This window comes from Prunus persica, chromosome G6 (assembly GCF_000346465.2).
Source record: "Prunus persica cultivar Lovell chromosome G6, Prunus_persica_NCBIv2, whole genome shotgun sequence".
NCBI lineage: Eukaryota > Viridiplantae > Streptophyta > Magnoliopsida > Rosales > Rosaceae > Prunus > Prunus persica.
Genome location: NC_034014.1, coordinates 27,650,857 through 27,670,129, shown reverse-complemented (window position 1 = coordinate 27,670,129; position 19,273 = coordinate 27,650,857). Strand labels below are relative to the sequence as shown.

Sequence of the window (19,273 nt, the reverse complement as noted above, 5' to 3'; positions counted from 1 at the left end):
AATAGGTAGTTGTGTTCCATAAAATAGGATCCATTATCTGATTTTTATTTTTATTTTAATGTTTTTAATATGAAAAAGTGTGAATTTACCATATTATCCTCATTTAATTAATAATTTCAATTCTTAATATTTGCATTAGTCAATGACATTTTCTGATATTTTAAATGTTTCACAATTCGTCTTTTGCTTTATATATAGAGATAGATACAAAAATAATAAGTATTGCTTTTTTCTTATAAAAAAAATTTCCTTTTATTTTTGGCAAACGACTATGTAAGAAATTGCTGAGGTTGGCAAAAAAAATTGTAAGTATTGCTGAGGTGGCAATTATTTTGTCCAGCTCAAAATATAAATAGAAAGTAAAAATCAGGTCAAGTGGCTTCCTTTACTTGATAGCTCCATCTTCATCCGTCTCTCTGTTTCTATCTCTCAATTATTATTAGTTTCTTTCTCAATCTTCTTAATCTTCACCAGATTGATCCTCTTAAAACCTCTCATTTCGATCCAAATTTGTCCTTCGGATATTCACAAATCAGCTTTACTTTTCTATTTGGAATCAGTTTCAGAGACCAAATTGACAGAGAAATGCTCCATTGAATTCTTCGCCAGAAGCTGGTAAAGTTTAAATTTCAATCAATTTATTCTACTGGGTTGTGCTTTTTTCTTTCAAAGCTTGAAAATTTATTGCCCAAGAGCTGGCTTTAGCTTCATCAATCCCATTATTGTGTTTGAATTCTGCGTCGAAAGCTAGTCAATGTGGAATTCAATCAGTTTCTCCATACAGATCTTGTTGGGTTCTTTCAGATTCTGAAATTTTGAGCATAAAACTTTAGCAACTTGGCAATGATTTTGTTAATTCATATTTGGTACCAGGTCAGGTATGACGTATCAAACTATCAGGAGCTTCATTTGCGTGAAATGAGAAATTAGTTTGAAACCAGTTTGCCAATTTGTTCGATCTCTCGTAAAGTAAGTGCTTCAAGGAAATTTAATTATTATTTCAATGCTTTTATTTATTGGGTTTTGATGATTAGAAGTTGATTCATATTGATTTTGTTGACTGCTGCATATAGGGATACTCTGTTTTTGTGTGTCTGATACTCTGTTTCATTCCTGAGAGTTGCTAGAAAACAAATCTAAGCATAATTTTTTTATCTTTAGGTGATGCCCATAAGTATAATCTTGAATGTCAATATTAACTGCTGTTTAGGACAAAGAAAAGATCTTAAGTTTTATAAGTTTTTGAAGATATGAAAAGGGTGGTAAATGATGTATTATTTCTGATTGCTCTTTGAGCTTAAATTTCAATCGGGATTATAAATTTTGATGCTAAGTTTCGTAGAGTGAGTAATATTTAAATTTTACCCTGCTCATGATGTTGTGTACCATTTGTACTATTTGATACTATGCGGCACAAAGCTAAATCAGGCAAAGTTTTCAGGTCAACTTTTCACTATATGGAGAGCATGGCACGAACTGATAAACATTTGTTATTTCTCACAGTTTATGCTGATCAGCATACTCAACTAGCTGAATTTCCAAAATCCTACTATCCATGTCTAAAGTTTCTTCAATGGCTGATCATCGAAAAGGTAATGTCAAACCTGCAAATGGGAAGGCATCAGGAACCCCCACAGGGAACACCAATTCATATGCCATTGATCTCAATAACTTCAGCAAGCGGTTAAAGCTGTTATATTCACATTGGCGAGAACATAATAGTGATTTATGGGGTGAATCTGATGCACTCGCCATAGCGACTCCTCCAACTTCTGAGGATCTGCGGTACCTGAAATCCTCAGCACTGAATATCTGGTTGCTCGGTTATGAGTTCCCAGAGACTATTATGGTTTTCACAAAGAAGCAGATCCATGTTTTGTGTAGCCAGAAAAAGGCCTCTCTTCTTGATGTTGTGATAAAGCCTGCAAAAGAGGCTGTTGGTGTTGAAGTTGTTATGCATGTGAAACTCAAAAGTCAGGATGGAACTGGACTAATGGATAGCATATTTCGAGCTGTAAATGCCCAATCGAGCTCTGATGCTCCTGTTGTTGGACACATAGCAAGAGAGGCCCCTGAAGGGAAGCTTTTGGAGACTTGGACTGAGAAGTTGAAGAATGCTAATTTTGAGTTAAGTGATGTGACTAATGGGTTCTCAGACTTGTTTGCTGTCAAAGACCAGATTGAGATCACAAATGTGAAGAAAGCTGCATTCTTGACTTCATCAGTGATGAGGAGTTTTGTGGTACCTAAGGTCGAGAAGGTCATTGATGAGGAAAAGAAAGTTTCCCATTCGTCATTGATGGATGACACAGAAAAGGCCATATTGGAACCTGCAAGAATTAAGGTGAAGCTGAAGGCAGAGAATGTAGATATTTGTTATCCTCCAATTTTTCAAAGTGGAGGAGAATTTGATCTGAAGCCCAGTGCTTCAAGCAACGATGAGAACCTTTGTTATGACTCTACTAGTGTGATTATATGTGCTGTTGGATCACGGTACAACAGCTACTGCTCAAATGTTGCTCGAACCTTTCTGATTGATGCAAATTCTACGCAGAGCAAGGCTTATGAGGTTCTTCTCAAAGCTCAAGAAGCTGCAATTAGTAAATTAAAATCTGGGAATAAGTTAAGTGCTGCATACCAAGCTGCACTCACAGTAGTTGAAAAGGAGGCTCCAGAGCTGGCTGCAAACTTGACTAAAACTGCCGGAACTGGAATTGGCCTTGAGTTTCGTGAGTCAGGGCTTAATCTTAATGCCAAGAATGATCGAATTTTGAGGCCGGGCATGGTTTTCAATGTTTCTCTTGGTTTTCAAAACTTGCAGTCACAGACAAAAGACCCAAAGACCCAGATATTTTCACTCTTATTAGCAGATACGGTTATTGTTGGTAAAGAGACCCCAGAAGTATTGACTCATTCAAGCTCTAAAGCTGTAAAGGATGTGGCATACTCATTCAATGACGATGATGATGAAGTAGAAGAGCGGGCGAAACCTAAAGCCGAAAGTAGAGGTGCTGGGAGGAGTGCCATGAGTAAGGCCACACTTAGGTCAGACAACCATGAAATGTCAAAAGAAGAGCTACGTAGGCAGCACCAAGCTGAACTTGCCCGCCAAAAGAATGAAGAAACTGCTAGGAGGCTTGCGGGTGGGGGTTCTGCATCAATGGATAGTCGTGGTGCTGGGAAGACAATTGGTGATCTGATCGCGTATAAGAATGTCAATGATTTTCCTCCTCCAAGAGAGTTGATGATTCAAGTTGACCAGAAGAATGAAGCCATCCTCTTGCCCATTTATGGAAACATGGTTCCTTTTCACGTGGCAACTGTGAAGAGTGTTTCCAGCCAGCAGGACAGTAACCGGAATTGCTACATCCGTATAATCTTTAATGTACCTGGCACCCCATTTAGTCCTCATGATGCAAACTCCCTGAAGTTTCAAGGGTCAATTTATTTAAAGGAAGTTTCATTCCGTTCTAAGGATCCTAGGCATATAAGCGAAGTAGTACAGCTAATTAAAACCCTTCGCCGGCAGGTTGCCTCAAGGGAATCTGAAAGAGCTGAAAGGGCAACTTTAGTTACGCAAGAGAAGCTGCAAATTGCAGGAGCCAAATTCAAGCCAAAAAGATTGCCTGATCTATGGATTCGTCCCGTTTTTGGTGGTCGTGGAAGAAAGCTCACCGGATCTCTGGAAGCCCACGCAAATGGGTTCCGGTATTCTACTTCAAGGCCTGATGAACGTGTGGATGTTATGTTTAGCAATATCAAACATGCATTTTTCCAGCCAGCTGAGAAGGAAATGATTACCCTGCTGCACTTTCATCTTCACAATCATATTATGGTAGGAAACAAAAAGACTAAGGACGTGCAATTTTATGCGGAGGTGATGGATGTAGTTCAGACACTGGGAGGTGGAAAGAGGTCTGCATATGATCCTGATGAGATTGAGGAAGAGCAGCGTGAGAGAGAACGAAAGAACAAAATTAATATGGAATTCCAGAACTTTGTGAACCGAGTAAATGATTCATGGGGGCAGCCCCCATTCAAAGCGCTTGACCTTGAGTTTGATCAGCCCCTTAGAGAGCTTGGCTTCCATGGAGTACCTCATAAAGCCTCAGCTTTCATTGTCCCAACTTCGAGCTGTCTGGTTGAGCTGATAGAGACACCATTTGTGGTAATTACTCTAAGTGAGATTGAAATAGTAAACCTTGAGAGAGTTGGTCTTGGGCAAAAGAACTTTGATTTGACTATTGTTTTCAAGGACTTCAAGCGAGATGTATTTAGAATTGATTCCATTCCTTCAACATCACTAGATGGCATTAAGGAGTGGTTAGACACAACTGACCTCAAGTATTATGAGAGTAGGTTGAATCTCAACTGGCGTCCTATACTGAAAACCATCACTGACGACCCTGAGAAGTTCATAGAGGATGGTGGATGGGAATTCTTAAATATGGAAGTTAGTGATTCTGATTCCGATAATTCTCAGGAGTCTGACCATGGATATGTGCCTTCAGATATACAGTCAGATTCAGGTTCCGAGGATGAGGATGATGACAGCGAGTCATTGGTGGAGTCCGAGGATGATGAGGAAGAAGAGTCGGGAGAAGACTCAGAAGAGGAAGAAGGAAAGACTTGGGAAGAGTTGGAGAGGGAAGCAAGTTATGCAGACAGGGAAAAGGGGAATGACTCAGACAGCGAAGAGGAGAGGGCAAGAAGGAAGGTTAAGGCTTTTGGAAAGGCTCGGGCACCTCCTGACAAGAGAAATCTTGGTGGCAGCCTTCCCAAGAGGCCCAAATTTAGGTGACAGTTGTCTGCTTTTATCTTCTGTTTCTTTAACTTATGCAGCATCTTGAGCAACAGAATTAGATTTGAGTTGTATAACTCCAGTATTAGGGGTGTTCCATTTTGAAGATGTTACGCAAGAAGAGTAATGAGTTAACAAAAAGAAAAAAGTCAAAATGGGTGTTTTTTTGTTGTCTCTGTTCCTTCTGCGTGTTAAAACAAACTTTTTTTTCTTGTAAGATGTTGGAATAAAAAAATCACAAAAATCACAAAATATTGGAAAGTGGGGGGAAGTTTGGAAAAAGGTGGGGGGAAGTTTGGAAAAAGGTGGGGGTCTAAAGAGTTTAGTGGCTCCTATTTTTGGGGGAGCTGGTTATCCAGTTTTTAGTATAAATATTTTGCATTAAAGGAGAAAAAAAAAAAGAGGAGGACAGAGGGAGGGAGCAGAACAGGACAGAAGAAGAAAACTGCTGCAGAAAGAAAAATAGCACAACGGCAGACTGTGAAGAGATACCCAAAAAAAAGACAACAAGGCTTGGGGAACATGGCGGATGCATAGCCATGCTGAAGAAATATGACAGAGGCAATCAAGGCTCCTCTCTTGAGGTCCTCCGTTTTTTGGGTGGCAACCCTTTAATCAATCAAATGGATGGCAATCCATGTAGGGTGGCAACCCTTGGCAACCTTGAATCAAAATTTCTTGGATGTTCAAATATTTTTTTTTACCCTGAAAACAAATATGGGTTTTCACCCTCAAAACAAGTTTGGGTTTTGCACCCCAGAAACAAAATTTGGGTATTTCACCCTGAAAACAAATATGGGTTTTCACCCTCAAAGCAAATATTGGTTTTCACCCTTGAAATAAAGCCTGGGCATTTCACCCTCAAGAATCTTGGATACGAAATCCATCATGGGTGTGTAACCCTCAATCAAATACCCTGAATGGTATATCCATTTTTTTTGGGCATAAAACTCTTTCAGTGAGTTCTCAAGAGCACAAATCCAATTTGGGTACAAAACCCACAAACAAAATCATTGGGGGTTTAATCTCACAGCAAATAAAAAATAAGCTGTGCTTGAAAAGGAAGACAACCTTGTTGGCTGTTGGTCGGCCTGATACTGCAGATAGTAGCAGCAAATAACAAAAAAGAAGGAAGACTCCTGTCGAAAGAGAAAATGGAAGAAGAGTAAGAAAAAATGGGAAAGTGGCGTCAGCCACTTGGTTTCAAAAGGGGGAAGAAATTCAAAGAAAAAAAAAGAAGAAGTCAAAAGACAAAAAAATAAAAAAATAATAAAAAGTGGCGTCAGCCACTTTTTTTTGTGTTTTGGATTTATTTCAACTCTCTCTCTTCTTTCCTTCTTTTCTCTCTTCTTCACATGTCCAAAAAAATGGGCCAGTCAAAATATCACAGGCCCGAAATAAAATAATGGACTATCAAAAATAATTGTCCATTGATTTTCAAAAGCCCATAGTAATTAATGGGTAATCCAAATAATTACCCATTAAATTTACAGAGATCTAATTTTCCCCATGGGTCATCTACCCATACAAATTTCATTGAGATTAAAATCAAATCTCTCAAAAAGAAATTCTCAATTAATGGGCCACACTCACCCATTAATTTCCAATTTTTCTCATGGGTCATCTACTCATGAAAATTTCAATGAGATTAAATTCAAATATCTCAAACACAAATTCTCAATTAATGGGCCACACTCACCCATTAATTTCCAATTTTTCTCATGGGTCATCTACTCATGAAAATTTCAATGAGATTAAATTCAAATATCTCAAACACAAATTCTCAATTAGTGGACCACACTTACCCATTAATTTCAAAATTTTCTCATAGGTCACCTACCTATGAAAATCCCCAAATTATCTCAAAGATACAAATTCTAAATTATTGGGTCATACATACCCATTAATTTCCAATTTTTCCCATAGGTCATTTACCTATGAAAATCTTCAAATCGTCTCAAAGACACCAACTCTAAATTATTGGGCCACACTTACCCATTAATTTCTGAATTTTGGAACTACGTCGGTTTGATCCCCGTTAAGGGTACGTAGGCAGTCTAACATCTCAATAGGCGCAACCGCAACCAATTTGAATCACTGGTTACATCAACCAAATTCCCCCAAAAAATCAAATATCTACCTTTACACAAATCAATTTCGAACTACGTTGGTTTGATCCCTGTAAAAGGGTACGTAGGCAATCTAGAGATTCAATCTAGATGCAACCATCCCAAACATATTTCCATATCGAATCCCTGGTTTATTCAGCTAAATTCACTCAAACTCCTCAATTAAACCCATTCAAATTCTTCGTTTTGTGATGAGTCATTTATTCATCATGAATCTTTGAACTACGAGTGGCTTGATTCCTGCAAAGGATACGTAGGCATCCTGAGGTTGGACTTGGGAGCAGCTGCAAAATCAAACACACACGTTCTGTTTCTTTATGATGGAATCAAAGGGTTTTCCCTTGAAGCAAGGGATTGTAATTAAGAGACTTGCGTCTCGAATGGGTCGAACCCAAAAATAATAAAACCCCATTATTTAATTAGTGGTGGTGAAATTATATTAGGAAGATCACCATTTTCCTTCAACATAATTTTTGGCACGCCCGGTGGGACCCATTTACCTTTTCATCTCCAATCATAGAGTGACTAATGTTTGTTTTATTTATTTGTGTTTTTCACAGGTTAACAAAACCAGATACGATGGCACCACAAGTAACGATTTTCTTTCACAAAATTGAAACTACCAAGAATGCGTGCACCAAACGAGTAGGGTTCAAAAAGACTTTCATTGTTGGTGAGAGCCTCATCAAGTGCACTGTGCCAAAGCCCATTCAAAGGGCCAGACCTCAGGTCACTCCTAAGGTCGTGAAGACCCAATTGAAGAAAACTGCGTCCAAGAACGCTCTCCGAAATGGAAGAAAGAGGGCTGCGCGTGCTTTAAGAAAGAAAGAAGCAAAAAAGGAGTCTATTGAGGCAATCTTATCCCAGCTTTCTGGGACAAGCCCAATAATGACTGAGGGCAAGAACACCTTAACCACCCTGGCTGTGCCGACTCCCAAGAGAACAAATACTTCCCAATTTGTCCAAATCATGATTGGATCAATTCCAGTCAACCTATATCCTACAGATTCTGTTCTGATGACTTCCATCAACGAAGCTAGAGATGAAGGTCAAAAAGACGACTTCGTGAAGAACGTCGAGGTCCAAGAGGCCGAACCTCCATCAAGCCTTAGAGCCCATGTTGTGGAATCCACATTACAAGAGGTTTACCCATGTTCTCCTAAGGGTAAAAGCAGAGCCACGGTCATGAAAAAGAAGGTGGTGAACATACCTCATCCACAAAGGAAACGCGTGAAAAAGGTGAAGATAACTGATGTTTCAAGGGATCAGATTCTCGTATCACAAGGGGGAGTCCCAAAACCTCAAGATCAGTCGAGGACCTACGTGGGTCCATTGACTCGTTCTAAATCCCGAAACATGGTTGGGACGATTATTCCCGAGTTATCCAGTCTAAGCTCAACCTTGGATGATTATTTGCAATGGAATCCTCTCTATGATGATCCTGTATCTCAAACTCAAGAGAATGATTGTATATCATCCCAAGGGGCCAAACTTCATGAGGGAGTGGAAAGCATGCAAGTCATGATGACTGGTACTTCTAATACTGAGGACCAGTTACCTTTAATCCAAGAAATGATGCAGGACCTGCGAAGGGAAATGCAGCAGAAGTTGGCAGAAAAAGACGCGGAAATAGCGTTACTATCCGCTCGGCTGAAAGGAAAAAACATCATAGGTGAGCAAGACATGAGCAAAACAAATGAATCGACCGCCCAAGAACAACAAACAAAAGAGGAAAAAGCAGAAAGCTCTACGAGCACAATTTCCCCAAATGACATAAAGGTGTTAATTGCTGAAGGAATTCGTGAGTTCCAATTGTCTATAGCACCTCCTGTTCAAGGGTATCGAAAACCTTTCCCTTCTCACTATGACGCCATATCATTCCCGAAGGGTTATCAACGGCCTATATTTGATAAATTTGATGGCATAAGTAGCTCACCCCATGAACATTTGGCACATTTTTACTCAGCATGTGGCGAGACATCTCAGTCAGACGCTCTTCTGGTGCGTCAATTTGTCCAATCCCTAAAAGGGTCAGTTTTCACTTGGTATACACAACTGCCACCAGGTTCTATCCTGACATGGGACGACATGCAAAAAGCATTTTTGGCACAGTTTGTCAGTTCAAAGAAGAAGGTCTCGATCATGGACCTAGCTTAAACTACCCAAAAGCCAGGGGAAAGTGCTAATGACTTCATAATGAGATGGAGAAGCCTCAATCTTCAATGCCCGGAGAAAATTACCGAGCAATCAGCCGTGCAAATGTGCTACAACAACCTCATACCAGATATTGCGACTTTTGTTGCCACTGCTGAACCTCAATCATTTGATGCCTTGGTGTCAAAGGCGAGCAATGTTGAAAGACAAATTGCTCGTCAAAAGTCCGCGACCCAAAAAATTCAATTTGGGGAGAAGAAAAATGACAAGAAGTCTGCAAAAGGAGAGTCATTGGCCACTTTTGTCAAAACAGAAAAGAGAAATGACAAAGGCCAAAGCAAAGACCCACCCAAAAGGCTCACTCTCAAAGAGCGCAAAGAGGTTAAATATTCTTTCAACGATGAGGATGTGGAAGAAATCTTTGACCAACTTTTGGCCTCCAATGGTATTGCTTTGCCAGAATCAAAGCGTCCTGCTGAGGCTAACAAGACAAATGACCCTAGGTATTATCGGTATCATCGCCTCATCAGTCATACGCTCAAGGATTGTTATATCCTGAAAGACAAAATTCAAGAGCTCCTCAACAATGGTGGCTTGGTGATAGACTCTTCTCCCCAACATCATTCAGCTGCGGCAAATATGATAGAGGAAAAGCTCACACCTACCACTACACCACTAGACGGAGTGAAACTTGCAGGTTTTAATACTGACAATGAGGGTACAATTGTGCATGCCTATCCAAATGCACCGTGGTTTAGTGATCTTCAAATTCCCGCTCTTCATGAGCTTATGACTGCACCCAGTCTAGAGGTATGGGAAGATTCTTCGGCCGACGAATCTGCTGAGGGGTGGAAGACATTTGTTAAAAGAGCCAAGCACATGGCCAAACATTTCCCACCCAATCACAAATCTGTTTATCGTTCTGTTGTCAAGATTCGAGGCATGCCAGCCTCGAAAAATAAAAGGAAGAAGAAGAAGGTGCAAAAGAAGGTTCATATCCCTCAAGAGGATGAATATGAGCAACCCGCAAGGGTCCCTGTCACACTCACTGAATTCTTGCCAGTTGAGTTCTTCTCGAGTGAATCCGAGGTTGAGGAAGAAATTATCCAATGCAATATGGTTTCTGTGGGAGAATATGAGGTTGACACAGAGGTTGATGAGATTAACCTCCGCTCCGGTCGGAGCATCCCATCTGCTAATAAACAACAAGAAAATGAGGAAGCTGATCCCTTTAAAACCGAGAAGAAGTCAAAGGCGAAAGAGATTAAGGTCTCCTTGTCAGAAAAAGCTGTTGCAAGGGAAGTTCCACCGTCCTCTTCAAAAGCAAAAGACCTTGAGCCCGACACTAGTAAAACAAAAGAGCCTTCACAATCACATGCACTTAAGTATGATATCTGGGCTCATCTTAAGCGCATCCCCGCTCCTTTAAGTGTTTATGACGCTTTACAAATGTCGAGAGAGCTTAGAGAAGCACTTGTAATGGCTTTAAAGAGCCCGGATTTGTACAAATCATGTTTCAAATCAGTAGACGTCCACACAACTGAAACCTTGAAGTTTTGTGCATCGTGTCTGGCAGCAATTACCTTCGGTGAAGATGACTTCTTACTTGGATCCAAATTCCATAATCGACCTCTTTATGTCACTGGCGAAGTTGGAGGCACGATCATCAATCGAATCTTGTTAGATTGTGGTTCGGCTGTGAATCTTATCCCTTTAAAGACACTCCAAGCTATAGGGATGAGTGCCCGACAATTATCTCCATCTATGCTGACTATTCAAGGGTTCAATCAACTTGGGCAAAAAGCCATGGGTTCTATCGCACTGCAAATGGAAATAGGGGAACTATATTCAGATGCCCTATTCCATGTGATCGATGCTGACACTTCATACAATGTCCTCCTAGGACACCCATGGCTCCATACATATGGAGTAGTCCCTTCCACACTTCACCAGTGCTTCAAATACTCGATGGATGGGGAAGTCAAGACCGTTTCAGCTGACATGGACCCGTTCAGAGGTGAAGAGGTAAATTACTCTGATGTGAAATTTTACAGTCCACCAGGTATCTCATTCACACAGCCATCAAAGGTTGTTAAAGAGGAAAGAGTGACTGTTGAAACAGGAAAGGCAAAAAAGGTAGAAGTACCCAAACCTTCAAACGTAATTCGAGTGAAGCTAAAACCTCGTGGTACATCATTCTCAAAAGTGGAAGAAATCCCGACTGCAAAAGGCTCCCAAGCCAAAGATAATTGTCAAGACTTCAAAAAAGGAGCCTAGTGAAAAGGAAACAAGCTCCTCGAAACAAACAATGGAGTCACTGATGACGGCAAGCTACATTCGTCCTCTTCGTAAGATCAATCAGTCTATCCCAGGGGACGATTTGGTCATTTCGACTACTTTTGGCAAAAACAAGGGCCTGAGTAAACGTATAGTTCTTCACAAAAAAGAATCATTGCCAGAAACAACATTTACTCCATTAAAGATAAAACTTAGAGGCCGTAAAACAAAGAAAAGCAATGCTGGCCTCACAGTTCAAAATGAGAGTGGTGTGCTCAAAGTGTTTCTTCGAAGGCCACAGCTGGAAGTTTCCGAGTCCGAGATACTCACTAATATGGAACAAGCTATGTTTAGAGAAGATGAGGTGAATATAAGGCCGCTCCGCGTCTCTGTGTTCAAACGCTTAGGGAGCAGACAGCCATCCCGCATCTCAGTCTTTCACCGCTTGGAAAACCCTTCCAATTCTCAACAAGGGAAAGTCCATAATAAAAGGAAATGGAAGGTTAGGAGTCAAGAGAAAGCCGTGATCGAGAAGGTCAAAAGGGTGAAAATAAAGGATGACCTTGTCCAAGTCAATTGCACCTCTTTCAAAGAAGCGGTGGGCCAAGATGATGATCCTCAAGATATCGAGGGATTCATTGACATAGTCCAACCAGCTCCACCCCAAATGGAGGAGGGTGGTCAAGCCACAATTGATGATCTGCAAGAAATTAATCTTGGTACAGTTGATGACCCAAAACCTATCTTTGTCAGTGCTTCGTTAACGCCGCAAGAGTTAGAAGAATACACACAACTGTTGCAAGAGTACCGAGACGTATTTGCATGGAGTTATCTAGACATGCCAGGGTTAGACCCAAACGTTGCAGTTCACAAACTTGGGATACCTAACGAGGTTCGATGGGTGAAGCAAGTGCCACGCCGTTTTCGGCCAGAGCTAACAATCCAAATAGAAATTGAGATTGACAAGCTTATTGCTGCCGGTTTTATTCGAGAAGTCCACTATCCCACTTGGTTGTCCAATATTGTTCCAGTACTTAAAAAAAACTGGGGCACTGCGTATATGCGTGGACTATAGAGATGTCAATGATGCATGCCCAAAAGATGAGTTTCCGCTCCCAATCACAGAATTATTGGTAGATGCAACAACCGGTTTTGGTGCTCTATCGTTCATGGATGAATTCTCAGGTTACAACCAAATAAAAATGGCTCCAGAGGATCAATAAAAAACTGCCTTCCGCACTCCAAAAGGAATATATTGCTACACTGTGATGCCTTTTGGGTTGAAAAATGCTGGGGCAACTTACCAAAGAGCTATGACAACAATTTTCAATGACATGCTTCACAATACTATTGAGTGTTACGTTGATGATTTGGTGGTTAAAACCAGGAAAAGGGAACATCATTTGAGTGACTTAAAACGAGTTTTTGATAGACTCCGAAAGCACCAGTTGAAAATGAACCCCTTGAAGTGTGCATTTGGGGTAACTTCAGGCAAATTCCTTGGCTTCGTTGTCCGACATCGAGGAATTGAAATTGATCCCTCAAAAATCAAGGCAATCCGTGAAATGCCTCCCCCTCAAAATTTAAGGGAGTTGCGAGGGTTGCAAGGCAGACTAGCCTATATACGACGGTTCATCTCAAATCTTTCTGGAAGGTGCCAACCATTCTCGAGGCTCATGAAGAAGGATGTTCCATTTGTATGGGATCAAGCATGTCAAAATGCCTTAGAAAGCATTAAACAATACCTATTAAATCCGCCAGTTCTTATGGCGCCAATTAAAGGGAAGCCCTTAATCTTGTATATTGCAGCGTTAGAACGCTCGTTGGGGGCATTGCTCGCTCAACACAATGATGATGGAAAGGAAAATGCACTCTACTACTTGAGTAGAACACTCGTAGGGGCAGAACAAAATTACACCCCTATAGAAAAGGTCTGCCTTGCATTAGTGTTTGCTGTCCAGAAGCTACGACACTACATCCTCTCTCATAGAGTCATCTTGATTTCCAAGGCAGATCCGCTCCGATATTTAATGTCCAAGCCTGTGCTCTCTGGGCGAATAGCCAAGTGGTCACTCCTCCTTTCTGAGTTTGAGATAAAATTTGTGCCACAAAAGGCGATCAAAGGGCAAGCTCTTGCCGATTTCTTGGCTGCTCATCCTACTCCCGACAACATGGAGTTACCTGCAGATTTGCCTAATGAGGAGGTGTTCGCAATAGAATCACTTACATGGCAACTATATTTTGATGGGGCAGCAAGAAGAAACGGAGCTGGGGCAGGATTAATATTCATCACGCCGTCTGGGGGCTTAATCCCATACTCATTCTCCTTACTAACTTTATGTTTGAATAATGTGGCAGAATACGAGGCACTCATCATTGGCCTTGAAATTGCCCTCGAGATGCATATTGATTGTTTGCAAGTATATGGTGATTCACAGTTGGCCGTCAGACAGTTGAATGGTCAATATGCAGTCAGAAATGCTTCTCTCGTCCCATACCATGAAAGGGCGAAGTATCTCATGTCACAGTTTCAAGACATTCATGTTAGTCACATCCCGAGGTCGGAAAATGATAAAGCTGATGCACTAGCTAATTTGGCTGCATCGTTAACACTACCTAGCGAAAGGGATATCCAAGTCACCGTTGGGGAACGTTATTTGCTACCCCCAGCTATAGAGAGAATTGAAGAAGTTGTGGATTCAAACGTTATTACGTCCTCCGAATGTGAGGAGGAACCGGATGATCTTGATTGGCGCCATCCCATAATCGAGTATCTACTACTTGGCAAGTTGCCAAATGACTCAAGGAAAAAGGCTGAAGTCCGACGCAGAGTCACTCGATTTCTGTACTTAAATGATACCTTGTACAAAAGATCATTTGATGGTATGTTGTTAAGGTGTCTGTCGAAACAAGATGCAACTAAGGCCCTTCATGATACTCATGCTGGCACTTGTGGTGCTCATCAAGCTGGGCCAAAACTTTCGAACCAACTAAAGAGATTGGGTTATTACTGGCCAACAATGGTCCGAGACTCAATAAAATTTGCAACCACATGTAAAGATTGCCAATTACATGGAGACTTTATTCACCAACCTCCCCAACAATTGCATCCGACAACTTTGTCTTGGCCATTTGAAGCTTGGGGATTAGATGTTATTGGCATGATAAAGCCTAAGTCATCACGTCAACATCAATACATCTTGGCCGCGACTGATTACTTCTCTAAATGGGCTGAAGCAATTCCTTTAAAGGAGGTACGAGCAGACGATGTTACAAACTTCATAAGGAACCACATCATCTACCGTTATGGGGTTCCATCGAAGATTATATCTGACAATGCATTGTATTTCAAATGCAAGTCCATGACCAAGTTGTGCGAGAAGTATAAGTTTCAACACTCGTTCTCCGCGAGTTACAATCCGTCGTCAAATGGTCAAGCTGAAGCTTTCAATAAAGTATTGTGCAATATCCTAAAGAAGATGGTCTCAGGAAACAAAAGAGATTGGCATGAACGCCTCCCTGAAGCATTATGGGCTTACAGGACGACCATACGCAACTCAACAGGATGTACACCGTACAATTTGGTGTTTGGTTCTGAGGCGGTTCCACCATTAGAAGTCCAATTGCCATCGTTAAGGGTAGCATTACAGCTAACAAACCCCGACGAGAACGCAAATGTGAGACTGGCAGAATTGGAAGCTCTCGATGAGAAAAGATTGGCGGCTCAACAAAGGCTCGAAATATATCAGGCTCAGGTGGCAGGGGCATTCAACAGAAAAGTTAAGTTCAGATCTTTCTCAATTGGAGACTTGGTTTTAACTGTCCGAAGACCCTTCGTCATTACTAGGAAAATGCATGGTAAGTTTGAACCCAAGTGGGAGGGGCCCTACGTCATTACTAAGGTTTTCTCCAAGGGTGCCTACGAATTGTCAAACTCCGAAGGCAAGTGCATATATCCTTGTGTGAACGGGAAATTCGTCAAGAAATTTTACGCCTGATGGTTAAAAAAAAAAAGAAAAAAAAAAGAGACCCGTTGGACTGAAAACCCAAAAGGGCTGTTCAAGCAAAAGTTAGGGTAAATTAAAAAATGCTCGTTGGGCTGAAAACCCGAAAGGGCGGCCCAAGCAAAATTAGAGCACCAAAAAAAAAAAAAAAAAAAAAATTTTGGGTTGAAAACCCGAAAGGGCGGCCCAAGCAAAGAACTACGGTTGACTTGATCCCTAAAAAAGGGGTACGTAGGCAGTCTAGTCTCTAAAAAGCTAGATTCAGTCACAAGACCCCAAATCCCCCTTTATTACCTCAATTCAAGGAGGGTGAACTACGTTCGGCTTGATCCCTTCACAGGGTACGTAGGCAAGCTAGCCCAAAAGCTAGACGCAGCCGTAAACTATCATGAATTCATTCTTGTCCACCGATGGTGTTAGCACGTGTTTAAACTGTTGTATACTACGCAAAAGAACTCCAACTTCGCACGAGTATAAACTGTGAAATAGAAAAGCAAATCCGACAAAATCTTTATTCTGAAAATTGTTCTTGGTGGAAAAACTACATTACAAGAGCAAAAGAATACTGAACCAAAGGCCATGGCCCTACCATATTCATCGGAAGCATGTTCCTTGTGAAGATTTCCATAAGCATCCATCACCTGAAATCAAAGGTAAAAAAAAAAAACATATACATATGTTAGCTTATAATGCTAGTCAAAGGCATCTCAAGCTTTGCACGCGTAAAAAAAAAAAAAATGCCACACGCACAAAGCTTGAGGGGGCATCTGTTGGAATAAAAAAATCACAAAAATCACAAAATATTGGAAAGTGGGGGGAAGTTTGGAAAAAGGTGGGGGGAAGTTTGGAAAAAGGTGGGGGTCTAAAGAGTTTAGTGGCTCCTATTTTTGGGGGAGCTGGTTATCCAGTTTTTAGTATAAATATTTTGCATTAAAGGAGAAAAAAAAAAAGAGGAGGACAGAGGGAGGGAGCAGAACAGGACAGAAGAAGAAAACTGCTGCAGAAAGAAAAATAGCACAACGGCAGACTGTGAAGAGATACCCAAAAAAAAGACAACAAGGCTTGGGGAACATGGCGGATGCATAGCCATGCTGAAGAAATATGACAGAGGCAATCAAGGCTCCTCTCTTGAGGTCCTCCGTTTTTTGGGTGGCAACCCTTTAATCAATCAAATGGATGGCAATCCATGTAGGGTGGCAACCCTTGGCAACCTTGAATCAAAATTTCTTGGATGTTCAAATATTTTTTTTTACCCTGAAAACAAATATGGGTTTTCACCCTCAAAACAAGTTTGGGTTTTGCACCCCAGAAACAAAATTTGGGTATTTCACCCTGAAAACAAATATGGGTTTTCACCCTCAAAGCAAATATTGGTTTTCACCCTTGAAATAAAGCCTGGGCATTTCACCCTCAAGAATCTTGGATACGAAATCCATCATGGGTGTGTAACCCTCAATCAAATACCCTGAATGGTATATCCATTTTTTTTGGGCATAAAACTCTTTCAGTGAGTTCTCAAGAGCACAAATCCAATTTGGGTACAAAACCCACAAACAAAATCATTGGGGGTTTAATCTCACAGCAAATAAAAAATAAGCTGTGCTTGAAAAGGAAGACAACCTTGTTGGCTGTTGGTCGGCCTGATACTGCAGATAGTAGCAGCAAATAACAAAAAAGAAGGAAGACTCCTGTCGAAAGAGAAAATGGAAGAAGAGTAAGAAAAAATGGGAAAGTGGCGTCAGCCACTTGGTTTCAAAAGGGGGAAGAAATTCAAAGAAAAAAAAAGAAGAAGTCAAAAGACAAAAAAATAAAAAAATAATAAAAAGTGGCGTCAGCCACTTTTTTTTGTGTTTTGGATTTATTTCAACTCTCTCTCTTCTTTCCTTCTTTTCTCTCTTCTTCACATGTCCAAAAAAATGGGCCAGTCAAAATATCACAGGCCCGAAATAAAATAATGGACTATCAAAAATAATTGTCCATTGATTTTCAAAAGCCCATAGTAATTAATGGGTAATCCAAATAATTACCCATTAAATTTACAGAGATCTAATTTTCCCCATGGGTCATCTACCCATACAAATTTCATTGAGATTAAAATCAAATCTCTCAAAAAGAAATTCTCAATTAATGGGCCACACTCACCCATTAATTTCCAATTTTTCTCATGGGTCATCTACTCATGAAAATTTCAATGAGATTAAATTCAAATATCTCAAACACAAATTCTCAATTAATGGGCCACACTCACCCATTAATTTCCAATTTTTCTCATGGGTCATCTACTCATGAAAATTTCAATGAGATTAAATTCAAATATCTCAAACACAAATTCTCAATTAGTGGACCACACTTACCCATTAATTTCAAAATTTTCTCATAGGTCACCTACCTATGAAAATCCCCAAATTATCTCAAAGATACAAATTCTAAATTATTGGGTCATACATACCCATTAATTTCCAATTTTTCCCATAGGTCATTTACCTATGAAAATCTTCAAATCGTCTCAAAGACACCAACTCTAAATTATTGGGCCACACTTACCCATTAATTTCTGAATTTTGGAACTACGTCGGTTTGATCCCCGTTAAGGGTACGTAGGCAGTCTAACATCTCAATAGGCGCAACCGCAACCAATTTGAATCACTGGTTACATCAACCAAATTCCCCCAAAAAATCAAATATCTACCTTTACACAAATCAATTTCGAACTACGTTGGTTTGATCCCTGTAAAAGGGTACGTAGGCAATCTAGAGATTCAATCTAGATGCAACCATCCCAAACATATTTCCATATCGAATCTCTGGTTTATTCAGCTAAATTCACTCAAACTCCTCAATTAAACCCATTCAAATTCTTCGTTTTGTGATGAGTCATTTATTCATCATGAATCTTTGAACTACGAGTGGCTTGATTCCTGCAAAGGATACGTAGGCATCCTGAGGTTGGACTTGGGAGCAGCTGCAAAATCAAACACACACGTTCTGTTTCTTTATGATGGAATCAAAGGGTTTTCCCTTGAAGCAAGGGATTGTAATTAAGAGACTTGCGTCTCGAATGGGTCGAACCCAAAAATAATAAAACCCCATTATTTAATTAGTGGTGGTGAAATTATATTAGGAAGATCACCATTTTCCTTCAACATAAGATGTTAGGAAAGAACAAAATTAAAGGGTTTTACATATATCCTTTTATCATACTTTGGTTTCACTCACTGATGTTGGTTGCTATATGATTCCTCGGGTGAATTTTGTTTTTGGTAATGTGATACTTGCAGGTGAAGATGCGCCAAATGAGTAAACTTGGGTTTGTCTCTCAGTGGATCATTTATTTACAAGCAAAAGTTCCTGTCTCCAACATCATCTATTTAGTCCAAAAGGAAAAAGAACACACATGATCTATCTCAACTTAGACCGCTTTCGGTTGCTACTACTAGGAGGGGCTGGAGACTGCCCAAAGCTTTCATCTTCCTTCTCTCCCTCTCCTCCTCTCTGCCCAGCTCGTTCCCTTTCTCCCTGTCTGCATTGCTTGCTTCCTTCACCAACTCCTCCCGTGCCGTCCTCTGAATCCTCAAGAGTGATCAGGCTCAGAATCAGATGCTTCAAATTCAAGAGTTGGCATCATGATCAACATTAAAGATGATTCTGATAAAACATTTCCCATTGTTGTCCTGTTGACTGGACTGGAAACTATTTCTTCTTATGGTGGCAACATGAAAAGGGATCATACTCCCATATTATGGGCAACAGAAAAGCTTCATTCTTCGGGTCAATACAAATCATCATCACAACTCTCTTTGAGTTGGAGGAGGGAGATTATTATTTACATAAATTGTTGTAGGCATCAATTAAATCCGTTAAAAGCCCTTCTCGCTGAAGTTAAATTCAGTTAAAAAGAAATTGGTTAA

At 40.5% G+C, this 19,273-nt stretch overlaps 1 protein-coding gene across 3 annotated transcripts; it reads left to right on the top strand.

The window, feature by feature from the left end:
- On the top strand, positions 395 to 19,128 carry LOC18774066 (FACT complex subunit SPT16). Of its 3 annotated transcripts, none has more exons than XR_002272141.1 (4): positions 395 to 615; positions 874 to 969; positions 1,504 to 4,856; positions 4,891 to 5,062. XR_002272141.1 is itself a non-coding variant. In XM_007208063.2 (4 exons), the coding sequence occupies exons 3-4, from the start codon at positions 1,556 to 1,558 to the stop codon at positions 18,645 to 18,647; spliced, it is 3,246 nt and encodes a 1,081-aa protein (XP_007208125.1). In that variant the 5' UTR covers positions 395 to 615; positions 874 to 969; positions 1,504 to 1,555; the 3' UTR covers positions 18,648 to 19,128. The 3 variants fall into 3 exon arrangements, 2 of the variants coding, with proteins under 2 accessions (XP_007208125.1, XP_020422078.1); XM_007208063.2 differs by lacking the exon at positions 4,891 to 5,062 and adding an exon at positions 18,644 to 19,128 and having other exon boundaries at positions 1,504 to 4,797; XM_020566489.1 differs by having other exon boundaries at positions 1,442 to 4,971.

Bases quoted from the DNA above. Each gene is read 5' to 3' on its own strand.
- LOC18774066 (XM_007208063.2), top strand. From the start codon at position 1,556: ATGTCTAAAGTTTCTTCAATGGCTGATCATCGAAAAGGTAATGTCAAA.